Here is a 16,604-nt window from a genome sequence, read left to right as displayed (position 1 = left end):
GAAGGAATATAAACAGTAATAAGGATGATGTCATTTATCTCCCTTGGCAAATAAGGTGGACAAATTCCGACAGCTAGAATTTCAGTGTTTGAAATACAAAATGTAGTTTTAATTTGTAATATGGTTAATTTTTCACCATTTCTAATTCACTTAGATGACTAGTCCCCCACCTTTCTTTTTTCCACACCGCACCGGGCCTCTGTTTGCTCGAATAAGATGAAATCTGTCCAGCATTAAAACAGCGTTAGGTATATCATGTTTAAGCCAGCTTTGTGTAAAGTGCAAAATTCCACTCCATGACCTGCTATAAGCACAGCTAGTTCATCCATCTTATTTGACAGTGATTAAACATTACATATTACAGTGGACAATAGACCAGTTCTAAAACATTTTTACCTTGCTTTTACTCACATGTTGGCATGTCGTTCTCTCCATCTGTAGACAAACAGCTCTTGCGGTAAAGTGTAACTGAACTGCTTAGGCGCTGATAATTGCAGTTCAAGTAACTAAGTATGGGAGTATTTAATATGCCCTACTTTCATTTTCTAGTGCCTAATATCTGCAACAAGCCAGAAGCCCATTCTATTCTAATTTTAAGTAAGACTAGTAAATAAGTTCAGAAAAAAATAAAAACAGTGAGAGATACAGAACTTCTATAGAAAGGATGCTGCTTGCAGAGTGCCCAGAAGTTGCATGCAGGGAAAATAACAGCTTTAAAAACATGTCTTGGTTAAGTTGTTAAACCAGATGAGCAATATTTTATATTTTTAGTGTGTAAATAATCTTAACACCAGAATTACCAAAGCCTATGAAAAAACTTGTAAATCTGGCCTACCTTAAATCCCTTCACACCTCTCTGTCAGCATCTTTTGTCTAGTAAATGTGTCAACCAGCACAAGCAGCAAGCAGCCTGCTATACCATCACCCCCACCGCCGCAGAAAGGGCAAGAAGTTCTCCCAGTTCCATCCTTGATAATAAATAATAAATCGTTATTTGGCACACATGCATTTCATGTGTTTTTCCGTGTCTATAACAATCTATGTAAACACATCGTTAAAACAGAAACGTTTTTCATATTTTAGTAATAAATGACAAAATGTTGACTGTATAATATGTTAAGGCTGAAGTCCAAATATCAAATAAACACTTTCACAAAGGGTGCAAGTATAACACGACAGCTTTCCTGGTGCAGCAGTATGAACTGCTGGCTTGTAATCAAGAGGACATGGGTTCGATCCTGGGTTTCGGAAAGATTTACTGTTTTGAGTAGTGAGCTGCTCTTATTGTTAATATTATACAATAAAAACATACATTTGATTTGCATCTGTAACATCTGTAAATTTATAGTACTTTTAAAAGTTAGCCTTTTTTTTCTCACTTTTATTCTCTCAGTTACGATCACGATACAACACCACCACCACCACAGAGCTGACGCTCTTAATTTTTATTTGAAACTGGGAATAACTATAGATGTGAGTGGTGTTTTGAGGCAATGGAACTGGAAATTCTCTGATCTGGAGGGATAAATGCCGACACACAAACGCTGGTGAATCTTCCTTCTTCGTATCTCATTGTCACTTGCATTTTTTTTATTCAGTTTTATTGTAGTGTTCCTGCTTACACTGAATTAGTATGCACCTTATGGTCCATGATATCAAAGCCGCACTGACAGAAAACAGAGCCATAGGTATATATGATTGTTATGCCTTGCAGAATAGCTGTTTAATGTTCAAAGGAATATTAATATAACCTTATGATATTCATGTACATAGTTGTAAGGAAACGGAAATAGAATTACAGGAAGTCAGTAGTTAGACAACATGTTTCACAATTAGTCAATGTTAGTCCCATCGAAGCAAATCCTTTAAGTATTATTTTAAGTTAATTTGATAAGTATAGAGCGAAAGTATATTGTTTATTTAAATCAGTAATTATTTGTATTTTACTTCTTTTCAGTTTCACTCTAACTTCATTAAATCAAATTAAAATTGGAGCAAGTGCTATCTCCTGACTCTATTAATTCTTTGTGAAGTAGAGTTTGGCTGCTGTTTAGTTTCTGGTTCAAACACCCAAGACGAGAACAGTATAATGATATTTGGAATAATTCATTTTATGACCTGTTTGGTACTTTTCGAAAAACATTGTGGCACGGATGCAACATTATTCATATTATTCATGTTCATTCACATACCTTCTTGTGGTTGTAATTAGTGACTGCGTTTCTTTTTTTTCCCAGTCTTGCCCATACTCCACATTTTGGTGCATGTTGGTGTTTCTTTTGTACTCCAGGACATGCAGAGGAAAGAATAGTACAGAGTGGTCAGTTCAGAGCTCTATACAATCATCAAATTCAAATGTTAACAGCTCCACCACACCCAAGGACCGTCCTTCCTACATTTATGACGTGTGTACCTGTTACAGTGTATACACTTCTCTCTATGCTGTGCTTCCTATTACTTTAAAGGGGCACCTGACAGTGACTGAGTTTGCTTTTCCTGGGGGAAGCGGCGCTCTTGAAACAGAAGCTTGTCAATGTTGCATCCTCTTTTTCTTTTTACATTGCCTTTTCTTGTAAGAAGCAACGATGAAGTTCCTCTGCAAGGTGAACAAAGAACACTCTTCTTTTCTCAGTGGCCCCATGCATGCCTTGTACAGTACATGTGCGTTAACATTAGTATAATCATGTTGTAGCACACAGCAACCGGCCACCTGCATGTTCCTGCTCACACTAGATAAGCTCACGCCTTCTGGTCCACGATGTAGCAACCAGCCACCTGCATGTTCCTGCTCACACTGGATAAGCTCACGCCTTCTGGTCCATGATGTCAATGCAGCACTGGGCAAAAAAAGAAAGACAAATATATGTGACATTTTGAAGAAATCATTTGATGACCTGAATAGTACCAATCAGAAAAGATCATCTCACTAATGCAATATTATTTGAAAACGAACAGCGTCAGATCGGGTGTAAATTTATGGTACTTGTAAAAGTTAGCTTTTTTTTACTTTTAATCTCTCAGTCTCGGTCATGCGTCAGCCTAAATTTACAGCTGATCTGACACTGTAAAACACCACTTACATCTACAGTTATTCCCAGTTTCAAATAAAAATTAACAGCGTCAGATCTTGGGGGGGGGAATTGGGGGGAGTGTTGTATCGTGATCGTGACTGAGAGAATAAAAGTGGAAAAAAAAAAATGCTAACTTTTACAAGTACTTTAAATATACAGCGGCTCCTACAGATGCAAATCAAATGTATGTTTTTATTGTAAAATATTAACAGTAAGAGCAGCTCACTACTCTGAAACGTAAATTTGCCCTGCACCCAAGATAGAAACTCACGGCCTTTTGATTACAAGTCAGCAGTTCTTACTGCTGCGCCACGGAAGCTGTCATACTGTACTCGAACCTTTTGTGAAAGTGTTTATTTGATATTTGGACTTCAGCTTTCACACATTATACAGTTCATGTCAACATTTTGTCGTTTATTACTAAAACATGAAAAATATTTCTGTTTTAACGATGTGTTTATATAGATTGTTGTAGAGACGGAACACACATGAAATGTACTGTATATTCCAAATAATGATGTATTCTTTCCCCTCTAAAACTCCAGCACTTTACTCCAAGATAATCAAGGCTTGAGCTGGGCCCTTTCTGTGGCGATGGGGGGATGGTATAGCAGGCTGCTTGCTGCTTGTGCTTATCCACACATTTACAAGACAAAAGATGCTGACGGAGAGGTGAAAAGGGATTTAAGGTGGGCCGGATTTACTAGTTTTTTCATAGGCTTTGGTAATTCTAGTGTTAACCAGTATGAAGGAGCTCTTCTTTAATTATGTGTTACTCACTACATTGAAGTAGTGTAGTCTATTCGCAAGCAGTTGTGTATAATACATTAACATGGCTGAACGTTTATAAACATCTTTCTTTGTTTTTGGAGGCATTTTGAGTCCAGCTGTGTATTCTGGTTGGACATAACTTATTAATTAAGAATTGGAAATTAGCTGTGATCAGGCTTTATAGAATCATTCAGTACTTTAAATGAATTGAATTTCTCCTTCAATTCTGTTATTTATAATTTTCCTTATCGCCGAGTGTACTTTATTTCTCATTCTCTTCACAGGTACATTCAGCCCAATTTCTCTGACAATATTCTTTTTGCTGTATTTCTTCTTGGCTTGCTGGACGTACGGTATTTCTGTGCCAAGTGGTCTGTTTGTGCCTTCTTTGCTGTGTGGGGCAGCCTATGGCCGGCTTGTAGCTAACATCTTGAAAACGTAAGCCGCTTCACAGCTTTTGCATGCTATCGATGTGCTCAAGAAAATAATACCAATATTAGCATTATACAGGGTAACAAAATATTAAAAAGTGAAAGGTTTTGAATTTGTTTACACTCTCAACTTGTTGGGAAAGTAACCATGAGTTTTTCTGTTGTGAATGTAATATTTGGGACAATTCTTCAGTATTTGTTTTGATTTTATTTAGAGAAGCCATACCAGTTAAAGTAATGTTTACAATTTACAAAAGACAGGATGATGATTTTAAAAATTACCTTCACAAATTGTAATTGTCTGTAATATGTAAAAGTGTTAAAAAAAACTGATGACTGATAAAACATTTTCAGGTAAGATAAGATACTTTTGCTTATTCTTTCAGTTATATTGGAATGGATCATGTTTACTCTGGGACCTTTGCACTTGTTGGTGCAGCCTCCTTTCTGGGTGGTGTAGTGAGAATGACCATTAGCCTGACTGTTATCCTGATTGAGTCAACCAATGAAATAACATATGGACTTCCTATAATGATTACTCTTATGGTAAGTAAATATTTGCTAATTATACTAAGACAATATTTAGCAAAAATAATAATTTGTGTTTTTAATGATTATAGAAATATATATTTTGATTTCATAATACACTTATTTTATTTTTGTAGCAGCCTAAAAAATTAACCGTTCTTGATTTGAATTCTTATACTGGTCGCTGACTGTGTAGAATTTATGCTCTCTAAATGTCTACGTGAGTGTATGCTCCCTAAGGTTAAGGTTTAAGGTTTCTTTGGTTAGTCATGTTTACACAAGAAAACATGAAGTTTGCCTTCTCAGTTGCATCTAATAACAGACAGAATGAAATAAAACAGACAAATAGAAACAAGAAAGGTTAAGGTAAGGCAGTTAGATAATACATATTTACACCAAAAAAAAAAGGTTACAGGATATATATCAACAACCTTAATCATTATCTCCGATATTTCTTATTGAAAAGTCGTATGGCACTAGGAAGAAAGGAGTTTCTGGAGCGATTTGTGTGTGTTTTAAAAGCGACTATCCTTCCTGATTTACTGAACTTTAGTTCTACATGTAATGGATGACTGTCATCAGTTGAGATGATTTCCAGTTTCTTTAACATTGCCCTCTGACACACACTAATCAAATCATCTACATCAGCCCCAATAACTTTAGCTGCAAACTTTGTAATCTGCTGGAGCTTTTTTGAGTTTTGGTTTGTCAGACTATTAAACCAGGCAGTGAAACAGAAAGTGATCACAGACTGGATCATACTGCGATAGAAGGACAACATGAGGTCCTTGTCTACTTTAAATAGTTTGAGTTTATGGAGGAGAAATAAGCGCTGGTTGCATTTAGAAAATAATTTTTTTGTATTTGTATTCCAGTTAAGATTGTTATCTAGGTAAGTTCTTAAGTATTTATATTCAGTCACTATTTCTACCTCCTCACCCAGAACTACAATAGGTGAACATACAGATTTCTGTCTCTTAAAATCAAATATAATTTCTTTGGTCTTTTGAGAGTGAGAGAGTTTTTATTGCACCAGTTTACCATACAGTTCACTTGATTTAGATAGTGGCTTTCATCCTCCCCAGATATGCGTCCTATGATCATGGTGTCATCCGCATATTTGATAATAGAGCAGTGGTCATTATTCTGTCTCAGGTCACTTGTGTACAGAGTAAACAGTAAAGGTGATAAGACACACCCCTGCGGACTTCCTGTGTTTGAATGAATGACTATTGAAAAAGTGTCCTGAACTTTAACTGTCTGTGAACGGTTTAAAAGAAAGTTCTGAATCCATAGTGTAATAAATGGGTTTACATTCATACTGTTCAATTTCCTAATCAGTATATGAGGCTGTATAGTATTGAACGCTGAAGAAAAATCCAAAAATACTTTTACTGATACTTTTACTATATTTAGGGATGCTCCGATCAGCATTTTTTTTTTTTTTTTTTTAGGCCGATACCAATCACTGATCTTATGTTATTTGATTGGCCAATTCCAATACTGATTTAGTTTTTTTTTTTTTTTTTTCCTTCCCGTTTATCCCTTTAAAAAACATTTTACGCTAAGCACCTGCATAACCATACAGGTCATTCCATGTCAAATCAACCAATGGCCCACACACTTCTGACTCAAAAACCTCTGGAAAAATTACCAGGTGTACTCATGTTAGTCAGTAGATGCACTGTAAAAAATGTTTGATGTAAGATCAATACTTTCTAAGATACAGCCAGTTTACTGAGTTTTGAATTTTTCATCAAATTTCACATGTCCATAGCTCAAGAACTAAAACACAGAGCAGGCTCAGACTTTGCATGCTGGTACATTAGTTGGTATAGTATGTGACAAAATGAAAAAAAAATGGTCCAGATGACCCTACATGGTCAAAGCAGCCCCTTGAAGTTGACCAAAATTGAATTTGAGTTTTTAACTTAGGTATGTTTAGGCCTCAGTATCACATTTGTAAGCAGCACAGAGTTTTGATTTTTTTCCCTTATTTGGATAACAATATAGGCTTTCTGAAAAAGCAATAAACAAAAAAAGTAACCGTATCAGTGTTTGAACAGCAGACTTCTCAAATCCAAAAAGTCATTTTGGATTTCATTTTCAGAGCACCCTAACGGCATGTGGGAATGTGCAGATAATTTTGTAAATATTTTTAATATATTCTACATTGTCCCTTCTTTATCAAAACACAAACCTTACTTTTCTTATGCAAATCTTTCACGTTTATTTTCAGTCCTAAACATAGGCTGAATCCTCCATGTGTCAATTAAAGGTAATCATTGAGTTTTCAAACAGTAAATTATCAGAAACGTCAAAAGTGATATTTTCATAATGAAAACGAGAACAAGAACTAAAAACATTGTTTCTTGCTTTACAAGAACGAGAACTGAAATTAAGACAGAGAAACTAAAACTAAATTAAAATAAAAAATAGTGATATGTGAACAAACTAAAATGAGAACGAAAATTGAGTAAAAAATGAAAAAACAGCAATAGCATTTTCGTTCAGTCCGGTTCAGTCGTGCAGTGGGGTTGTTTGTAGCTCGCCCTGAGCGTTCAGTTACGTTGCGCTGTTCACTATGCGGTGATCATGTACCATAGGCTTATTATAGTCACGTGGCAAAACTTCCATAAAAGACTGTTTGTTTGTTGAGCACATTTGGTTCGTCGGGTTGAAGCACTAAGCATTTGTGGTTGACGATTGCGAGTTTTGTACAGATGTTTATGGATAGAAAGCGAGAAAGTAACATGTGGAAATACTTTAATTGCAGCGACAAGACGAGCTGAGTCTCTCATCGGACATGTGATATCCCTCCCACACTGGGTTGATGCATGCAATTGGCGTGTAACTGTTGCTGTCTCTCTGTATGTCACCAATATAATGTTTGTACACGTGTTTATTATACACCCTGACTTTCCACAGTCTGGCTAATATCTTTCATGAATGTGTGTGACATATCTAGTCTTGCTGATTGGACATAAAACCGCAGTGAAAAGGCACAAGGTGAGGCAGACAGTACCGTGCTGCCCTGAAAGAGGCAGATGTGAGCCCAACAGGTGCTCATTGCTGCTGTTCTTCTACACAGAGGCTCTGGGCGCCAATAAGTTAGCGATATCAGAAAGTCAAGTGCACAGCAGTAGTCCGTTTATTTTTATTTTTTGTTCCGACTGACTGCCAAAATGGAAGATTGACTTTAAAAGTAAAGGAAAATGAGGACTTTCACAAGAAAGTGACAGCTTTTTTTCATGGAGAAGGATAGGCTCATGGATTTCATTTACAAGTAAAGGTAAGACCATAAACAGTTTTCAATTTTATAAAAAATGGGATCAGACTAAGAAAAAAAATCCAATATTTAAAAACCAAAATTTGACCTTAAATAAAATATTGTTTTTCTTGTTATCCTTTTGTTGAACAGTCTGTATTAAAATTGATTAAAGCATCAGAATTAAAAACTTTTGAAAACAACTAAATATTTCAATTAAGGTCAAAACTGAAATCCATTTTTTTGTACACCGCTCTATACTTTCATTTCTATTGAATGATATGAATTGTGAAATTGCCACAGTAATTTTAGAACACATGGAGGGTGCAGAGCAAATGTGCTCTCTCTTGCCACTATAAATGTAACGTTCTTTCTTAGCCAAATATGTACCTTACCTATGTGTGTGTAAAGAATGCTGATGAGATATGAAACATAACCAGTAGTCAATGTGCGTGCTGCCAATTGAATAGTGAATAAGGTACTCTTTGGGGTTCTTATATTTGTAACTCTGACTCTGAAGGAGTCAGTACCTCACCAGCCATGAACATCACCGCACGTCACTGCTTCAATACTGCTAGTAGAAATTGGTAGCAGGCAGTCTGCTGGCGCCAGTGGCTGAGGACCTTGTCTCTGCACCTGCATTACAGGTGCTCGCTCATCAAGCGAGTATTTTCACTGTGGCTATCTGTGCAATGGACGTCATTGCAACATGAAGAAATGTCTCGAAATGCGTGCTTGTTTAAAGCTTAATAGCAACGTGCATGCACAGAACGGTTTCTTGGGTTGAAACATTTGATCTTGCTGACTGTACTCATTAGGCCACTTAATCTGTTTGATCATTGATAGTCAAGCTGTGTTTAATGGCATTATGAACTGTGAGTGTATTTTGTTGACTGAAACGTAACTTGCATTGATATATGTGAAGGTCAGCATTTGCGGTCTTGCAATAGAAAAAAAAAACTAAAATTGTACTGATAATATGTAAAAAAGCCAGAACTAAATAAAATGAAAACTAAAATTTTAAACACAGAACTACAGTGCATCTGGAAAGTATTCATAGCGCATCACTTTTTCCACATTTTGTTATGTTACAGCCTTATTCCAAAATGGATTAAATTCATTTTTTTCCTCAGAATTCTACACATAATGATAATGTGAAAAAAGTTTACTTGAGGTTTTTGCAAATCTATTAAAAATAAAAAAATTGAGAAAGCACAAATACATAAGTATTCACAGCCTTTGCCGTGAAGCTCGAAATTGAGCTCAGGTGCTTCCTGTTTCCCCTGATCATCCTTGAGATGTTTCTGCAGCTTAATTGGAGTCCACCTGTGGTAAATTCAGTTGACTGGACATGATTTGGAAAGGCACACATCTTTCTATATAAGGTCCCACAGTTGACAGCTCATGTCAGAGCACAAACCAAGCATGAAGTCAAAGGAATTGTCTGTAGACCTCCGAGACAGGATTGTCTCGAGGCACATATCTGGGGAAGGTTACAGAAAAATTTCTGCTACTTTGAAGGTCCCAATGAGCACAGTGGCCTCCATCATCCGTAAGTGGAAGAAGTTCGAAACCATCAGGACTCTTCCTAGAGCTGGCCGGCCATCTAAACTGAGCGATTGGAGGAAAACGGCCTTAGTCAGGGAGGTGATCAAGAACCCAATGGTCACTCAGAGCTCCAGAGGTCCTCTGTGGAGAGAGGAGAACCTTCCAGAAGGACAACCATCTCTGCAGCAATCCACCAATCAGGCCTGTATGGTAGAGTGGCCAGACAGAAGCCACTCCTTAGTAAAAGGCACATGGCAGCCCGCCTGGAGTTTGTCAAAAGGCACCTGAAGGACTCTCAGACCATGAGAAAGAAAATTCTCTGGTCTGATGAGACAAAGATTGAACTCTTTGGTGTGAATGCCAGGCGTCACGTTTGGAGGAAACCTGGCACCATCCCTACAGTGAAGCATGGTGGTGGTAGCATCATGCTGTGGGGATGTTTTTCAGCGGCAGGAACTGGGAGACTAGGCAGGATGAAGGGAAAGATGACTGCAGCAATGTACAGAGACATCTTGGATGAAAACCTGCTCCAGAGCGCTCTTGACCTCAGACTGGGGCGACGGTTCATCTTTCAGCAGGACAACAACCCAAAGCACACAGCCAAGATATCAAAGGAGTAGCTTCAGGACAACTCAGTGAATGTCCTTGAGTGGCCCAGCCAGAGCCCAGACTTGAATCCGATTGAATATCTCTGGAGAGATCTTAAAATGGCTGTGCACCGACGCTTCCCATCCAACCTGATGGAGCTTGAGAGGTGCTGCAAAGAGGAATGGGTGAAACTGGCCAAGGATAGGTGTGCCAAGCTTGTGGCATCATATTCTACACGACTTGAGGTTGTAATTGCTGCCAAAGGTGCATCGACAAAGTATTGAGCAAAGGCTGTGAATACTTATGTACATGTGATTTCTCAGTTTTTTTATTTTTAATAAATTTGCAAAAACCTCAAGTAAACTTTTTTCACGTTGTCATTATAGGGTGTTGTGTGCAGAATTCTGAGGAAAAAAATGAATTGAATCCATTTTAGAATAAGGCTGTAACATAACAAAAGGTGGAAAAAGTGATGCGCTGTGAATACTTTCTGGATGCACTATAAATAGAAATAAAAATTGTTGACTCCACTGAAAACTAGAAAGAAATAAAAATAAAGATGAATTTTATAAAATATAATAAAAACTAAAACTACAATTAATATCAGAACTGAAATATCACTGAGTCAATCTTTTTTCGTATCAAATAACACTGTCCTGTCTAATGATGCTAAACAGAGAATGTGATTCTCCATGGCCAAAAGAGTACCTGGTACTCGAGAATACCACTGTTACATCCCTACAGAAATGGCAAACTCAGAGTCAGCTAAGTGTCTGGTAAAGACAATCATTTGACTGTCTGAATATTCACCACTGAAGCAGCAGCTGAGATCCTGCTCTCTCATGATCACATTCCTGATTGATCAAATGCGTCTCTCACATTAGACCAGTGTCCTATTGGAAACTATGTTGGGTGCATGTATGGTGAAAAATGTTGGATTGGTTTGATTCATGACAAGAGTAAAACAGAATCAGACATCCTGGTATATATCATGCATCCAAACTCTCCTGCATAGTCTTTCCATTGGCCACCTACAGACGATATTTGTTGGGTGCCATTACAGTGTGTCATTACACTGCTTAGTGCACCTACAACAGTGGGAGGCAGTACAAAGACAAAGATGCCCTACACTCTGAACTGTGATTAAAACAAATGAAATGGGTCAGATTCCTCCTGCTGCAATGCCAAGATGTTAACAATTCATTATAACTAGTGTTATATTTTATGATAAATCAAGAAACTGTTGTTCATATGTTGTGCTTAATGTACCTTTGGTGATTTATTTTTTTCCCATTAAACCTATACCCAAGTTAGTGTTGAAGAACTTGATGCTTATCATTACTGACCAATGGTGGATTTAACCCATGGTTAGTATGGAAAATAAAAATGAAAGATTCACATAAGAAAAGTAAGACTTGTTTTTTGAGAAAGAAGGGACCATGTAGGATACAGGGAAAATAATTTTAAAAATGTTTCGACATTCTCACAGTACATCAAACTGGTCTGAAAATTAGATGCAAAATGATTTTTTCACATTTGAGAGGATTTGCTGGTCAAACCCTGATGCAATTTATTTTTGTTTGTAACCTTTTGAAAAGCCCTGTGTAGGTATCTACACATGGAAAAAATTTCAGCAGGCTGTATTGTATCAGTTAGAAGTATGCTTTCTGAAAGCCAAAACATTAGGAAACATTTTTGAAGGTCTGCTATTACCAAGTGGTATCATCTGGACCATACATTTTGATTTCATTACATACTATAACTTTAAAGGTACCAGTTTGCAAAATTTGAGCCTGCTAGGTGGTTTAGTTCTTGAGATACGGTCTTGTGAAATTGATGAAAAAGTAAAGCCGTGTCAAATTTGACATTACTTTACCCTCACAAAATTGGCAATATCTTGGAAAGTATTGATCTTAGATCAAAATAATTTTTCAGGATGTCTCCTGGATAACATGGGGTACTGGAAAATCAATTGATTTGACATGGAATGACCCAACACACATAGAAAACCTATGTTCTAAATTGACTCTTTGAGGGCTGAATATTTTTTTTCTGAAAAGCACACAAAGCAATTTTTTCACACAGAAATCAACATTAAACTTCTGCTACTGTGAGCCATGGTTGCCAGTTTATCAGGAATGTACGACAGGCTGGTTTGCTAACTGTCTTAGCGTGATGGGGATGACAGCAGTGCTTGAGATCATAGTGCATCTTAATCTGGTTTGTACCTGTCATTGCTGTTAGCTACACAAACCAGTTCAGCACCACAATTGGCTGAGGCTGGTACCTTACATTAATTTTTTGATCACTTGAGTCAAAATCGAAGTCTAATGAGTCCAATTCTGTGATAATATGCAAAACATTGTCCACGGAGTATTTTGCTTTACGGATACAGTTCAATCTCTCACCATCGTTTGCTCCTCACTACCCACGTGTGCATAGGGAACCTTAGTCAAACCAATGAAGTTAACTTTCCTTCTAGCAAAGAGAGTCCAACTTTTTATATTATAGCAATAATGGAAACCTAGCTAAACAACAAAGATGGGGATGAGTGTAACCTAGAGGGATACAATTTTTTTTAGGAAGGATAGACAGAACAGAAAAGGAGGTGAGATTGTTTATGTTGAACAGAATTTAAATGCAAGTCCTCTTCAGTTGGACAATGAGCCCCATCTTAGTGAGGAACTGTGGCTTTGCCTGGAAAGCATTAAGGAAAGAAGCCTTATTCTAGGATTGTGTTCTAGACCAAAAAATACAGACGTTAATTTCAGCACACATCTTTTTAGTAATATTAAACAGGCAAATTTACAGGGGGATATTATAGTCATGGGGGACTTTAATTATCTGAATATTGACTGGGATAACCTTGCAAATGGCGGAGCACAATAGCAGGAGTTTTTAGAAGTAATCAGTGACTGTTTTTTAACACATTGTGTTAAAGCACCAACACGGTTTGAAACTTGTCTGGATTTAGTATTTTGTAATAATCAGGATAGATTTGAGGGTGTAGAGGTGATTGAACCAAAAGGGTGAAGTGACCATAATATAATACAGTTCTCAGTGTTTTGTAAGAGTATGGATGCAAAGACTAAAATTTTTAAGTTTAACTTTGGTAGGGCAAATTTTGAGCAGATACGGCGAAGTTTAAGGAGGATAGACTGGGATAAGCTTTTAAGTGTGGAGACAGTCGAGGAGCAGTGGAACAAGTTTAAAAATGTTTTACATGTAATGCAGGACAGATATATACCGTATTTTTCGGACCATAAGACGCACCTGACCATAAGACGCACCCAATTTTTAGAGCAGGAAAACAAGAAAAAAATATTCTGAACCAAATAGTACTGATATACTAAAATATTTATTAGAATATAACAAAATATGGTAATATTTAACAGCGTAAACTCAACAGTGGTGTTAAGAACCATCATCACTTCCATTAACAAATGAGAAAAGACTTAAGAGGCTCAAGCACTTTTCTAGTTTTCTGGAAACCCCAAAAACTCATCATCACTAGTGTCAGAATTTATAAAACTCAGTTGCTCACAATCACTTATATCACTTTCTTCACTATCTTCATATATGATATTATCTTCAGTTCCATCTAAGACATTGCTAATGCCACATTTTTTGAATGATCGTGCAATGATATCCTCCTTCACTGACTGCCACGATGTTTTAACCCATTCACAAACTTGAGTGATAGTGGGCCTCTTCATTCGTCCAGTAGGAGTCAGATCATGATTCCCAGCAGCCATCCATTTGTTCCACTCTTCTCTCATAAAGACTTTAAATGGTTTGTTGATTGAAACGTCGAGAGGTTGCAACTGGCTGGTAAGACCCCCAGGAATTACAGCTAGATGAGTCTTCACCTCTTTAAATCTGTTTTTTGTTGTTTCGCTAATATGTGCTCTGAACTGGTCAAGCACTAATAAAGCAGATTTTTTCAGAAGCCCTCCAGGACGTTTGGACCACACTTTTTCAATCCATACTTTCATTCCATTTTCATCCATCCATCCTTTTTCATGAACATGCACAACAACTCCTCGTGGAATAACATCTTTTGGAAAAGTTTTCCTTTTGAAAATTAGCATCGGTGGCAATTTGGTGCCGTCAGCACAGCAGGACAACACAGCAGTGTAATGTGTTTTCTCATGTCCTGAGGTTTTCACAGTTATTGTTTTGGCACCTTTGAGGTCAACCGTCTTATTTGATGGCACATCAAAGGTTAGCGGGACTTCATCCATATTCCCAATCTGGCCCATTGGAAAATCATTTTTTTTCCTAGCATTAATTACAAATTTATGAAAAGACAGAATCTTCGATTCATATTCTTGTGGCATTTTTTGTGCAATTCTTGTTTTAGTGCGCATAGCAAGACCGCTTCTCTTCATAAATCTGTAGCACCATGATGGTGAGCCAGTAAAATCCTTAATGCCTTTCTCTGCAGCAATGCGTTTGGCTTCATAGATGATCATTTTTGTAGAAACTGAGAAGCCCATATTCCGGTGACGTGTGATCCATTCTTTCATGTCAATTTCTAACTGTGGCCATTTTGCAACATGCCCACGAAAAGTGTGCTTACCAGTAGTTTTATCAAGTTTTTGCAGCTGATCCTCCTGTTTCCTCCACTCTCTTATCATTTTTTCAGTTGGAGGTGACCCAAAATGTCTCTCCGCTGCTCTGTTTCCATGTTCTTTTGCATATTTTACTACCTCCAGTTTAAACGGAATTTTATATGCTAATCTTCTCGTCTTTGACATTTTGTACCGTTAGAGAATTGGTGTTTTTCTGAGGAAAATACAGTAATGAAAGAACTGTCAGTTGTTATGATACATATTACCGTACACATCAATAATTTGACTCATACCGCTTGGCGATGCACATGGGTTACTGTAAGTCTTAATCCATGCATCACTAAGCCGTATTACTATTAAAGGGCACCAACCAGCCCGACAGGCAGGGCTTTGCATGGCAGGAGAGACTATGTGTGTCTCTTCTGCAATGACGGGCTATTTGCCTGCTTTTCAGGGGGTTCTATTCAATAAGGGCGCGCACAAAAAGTCGAGCTTCAAAAGAGCAACCTCAATTTGGCGCGGCGAATAAAGGCGCGCGTACATAAAGGCGAGCTTCAAAAGGGCAACCTCAATTGGGCGCAGCGAATAAAGGCAAACGCAACAAAATTATTACAGAAAATTTATTAGATAAAGGCAATGACTGAACGTATAAAAAGGCGAAAGCAAGAATATTAAAATGCCGTGCTCAATTGAGGTTGCCCTTTTGAAGCTCGCCTTTTTGTGTGCGCCCTTATTGAAGGATACCCTGTCTGTCAGGGCACTGAGCGGCATCACATAGTCCCGGCCGGCCAATCAAGAGGCCGACTGGACGAACCCGTGCTCCGCCAAATGGAGCAGGTGACAGGGCGAACAGCGGCTCCACGGATGGGTGAGTAGAAAAAGCAGTAACTATGCAGTGCATAGATGCTGATCATGCCTTTATTTTGTTTTGTAAGTGCTGCTGGTTAGTGCCCTTTAAAAAAGCACCTAGGCAGGGCTTTTTTTATTTTTATTTTTTTTTAATATACCACTGTACATTTGTTTTTTGTTTAAACACATTTTGTTGTAGAAGTACGGTACCTAGAACAACTCTGGTGATGGAGTTGAATCCTCCTGTCTGGACCTGTCCTTGATGATCTGATCCTGTCAGTCAGTCAATCAGTGTCTCACACACACACACACACACACACACACAGGGGAGGCGTGAGCTGTGCTGATCATGTCATTTGAATGACTGACTGACCATTGAGACTCCAGGAGGCGGGAAATGCAGTGCTCTCACGGACACAGCTGCAACAAGCTGGACATGGAGCAGCACATTAGTACCAGCACAGTAAGAAGCAGGCAGAGGGAGAAAGGGAGACGGCTGTCACAGGCTGTCATGGTTTTAATAATCTTTTATTTTCTCAGGTACCAGTACATTAAGTCCTTCCCCCTCCCCACTTCGCGCCGTCATCGCCATCGAGTCATCCGACTCCTACTGTTGGTGGATGCTATCCCGCCTCCTTTCACATCATTTGATGCAGGGTGTGTGGCGTGTCTGAGAGTGGTGGGCGGGCATTGCCTCGGCGCCTGTCCGTACGCCATCGCTGATTGAGCAACTCTGGCTACGAGGGGCGGGGAGGTCTGACATCACTTCCAGCACCTGATTGGTTTGGTGTGTCCATGAGTGGTGGGCGGGCGTTCCCTCGGCGTCCGTCCGGATGGCGTTGCTGATTGAGCAGCTGTAGCTATGAGGGGCGGGGAGGGCTGACATCACCTCCAGCACCTGAACTGTAAATTGTAAGTACCGTAAACGATAGTAAGCGAACGCAGCAGCAGGCGACAGCGCATAGGACGCCCCTTG

The 16,604-nt window shown here is 38.3% G+C and overlaps 1 protein-coding gene across 2 annotated transcripts in view; it reads left to right on the top strand.

The window, feature by feature from the left end:
• clcn6 (chloride channel 6) overlaps positions 1-16,604 on the top strand; it is a 256,330-nt gene that overhangs the window by 142,640 nt on the left and 97,086 nt on the right. For both annotated transcript variants that reach the window (XM_051931370.1, XM_051931369.1), the window contains exons 15-16: positions 4,127-4,280; positions 4,660-4,819. In XM_051931370.1, the coding sequence (XP_051787330.1) occupies positions 4,127-4,280; positions 4,660-4,819 (314 nt within the window). The remainder of the gene's footprint in view (positions 1-4,126; positions 4,281-4,659; positions 4,820-16,604) is intronic.

The sequence above is a fragment of the Erpetoichthys calabaricus genome, chromosome 8 (assembly GCF_900747795.2).
Source record: "Erpetoichthys calabaricus chromosome 8, fErpCal1.3, whole genome shotgun sequence".
Classification (NCBI taxonomy): Eukaryota; Metazoa; Chordata; class Cladistia; order Polypteriformes; family Polypteridae; genus Erpetoichthys; species Erpetoichthys calabaricus.
This window is presented reverse-complemented; position numbering and strand designations above follow the sequence as displayed.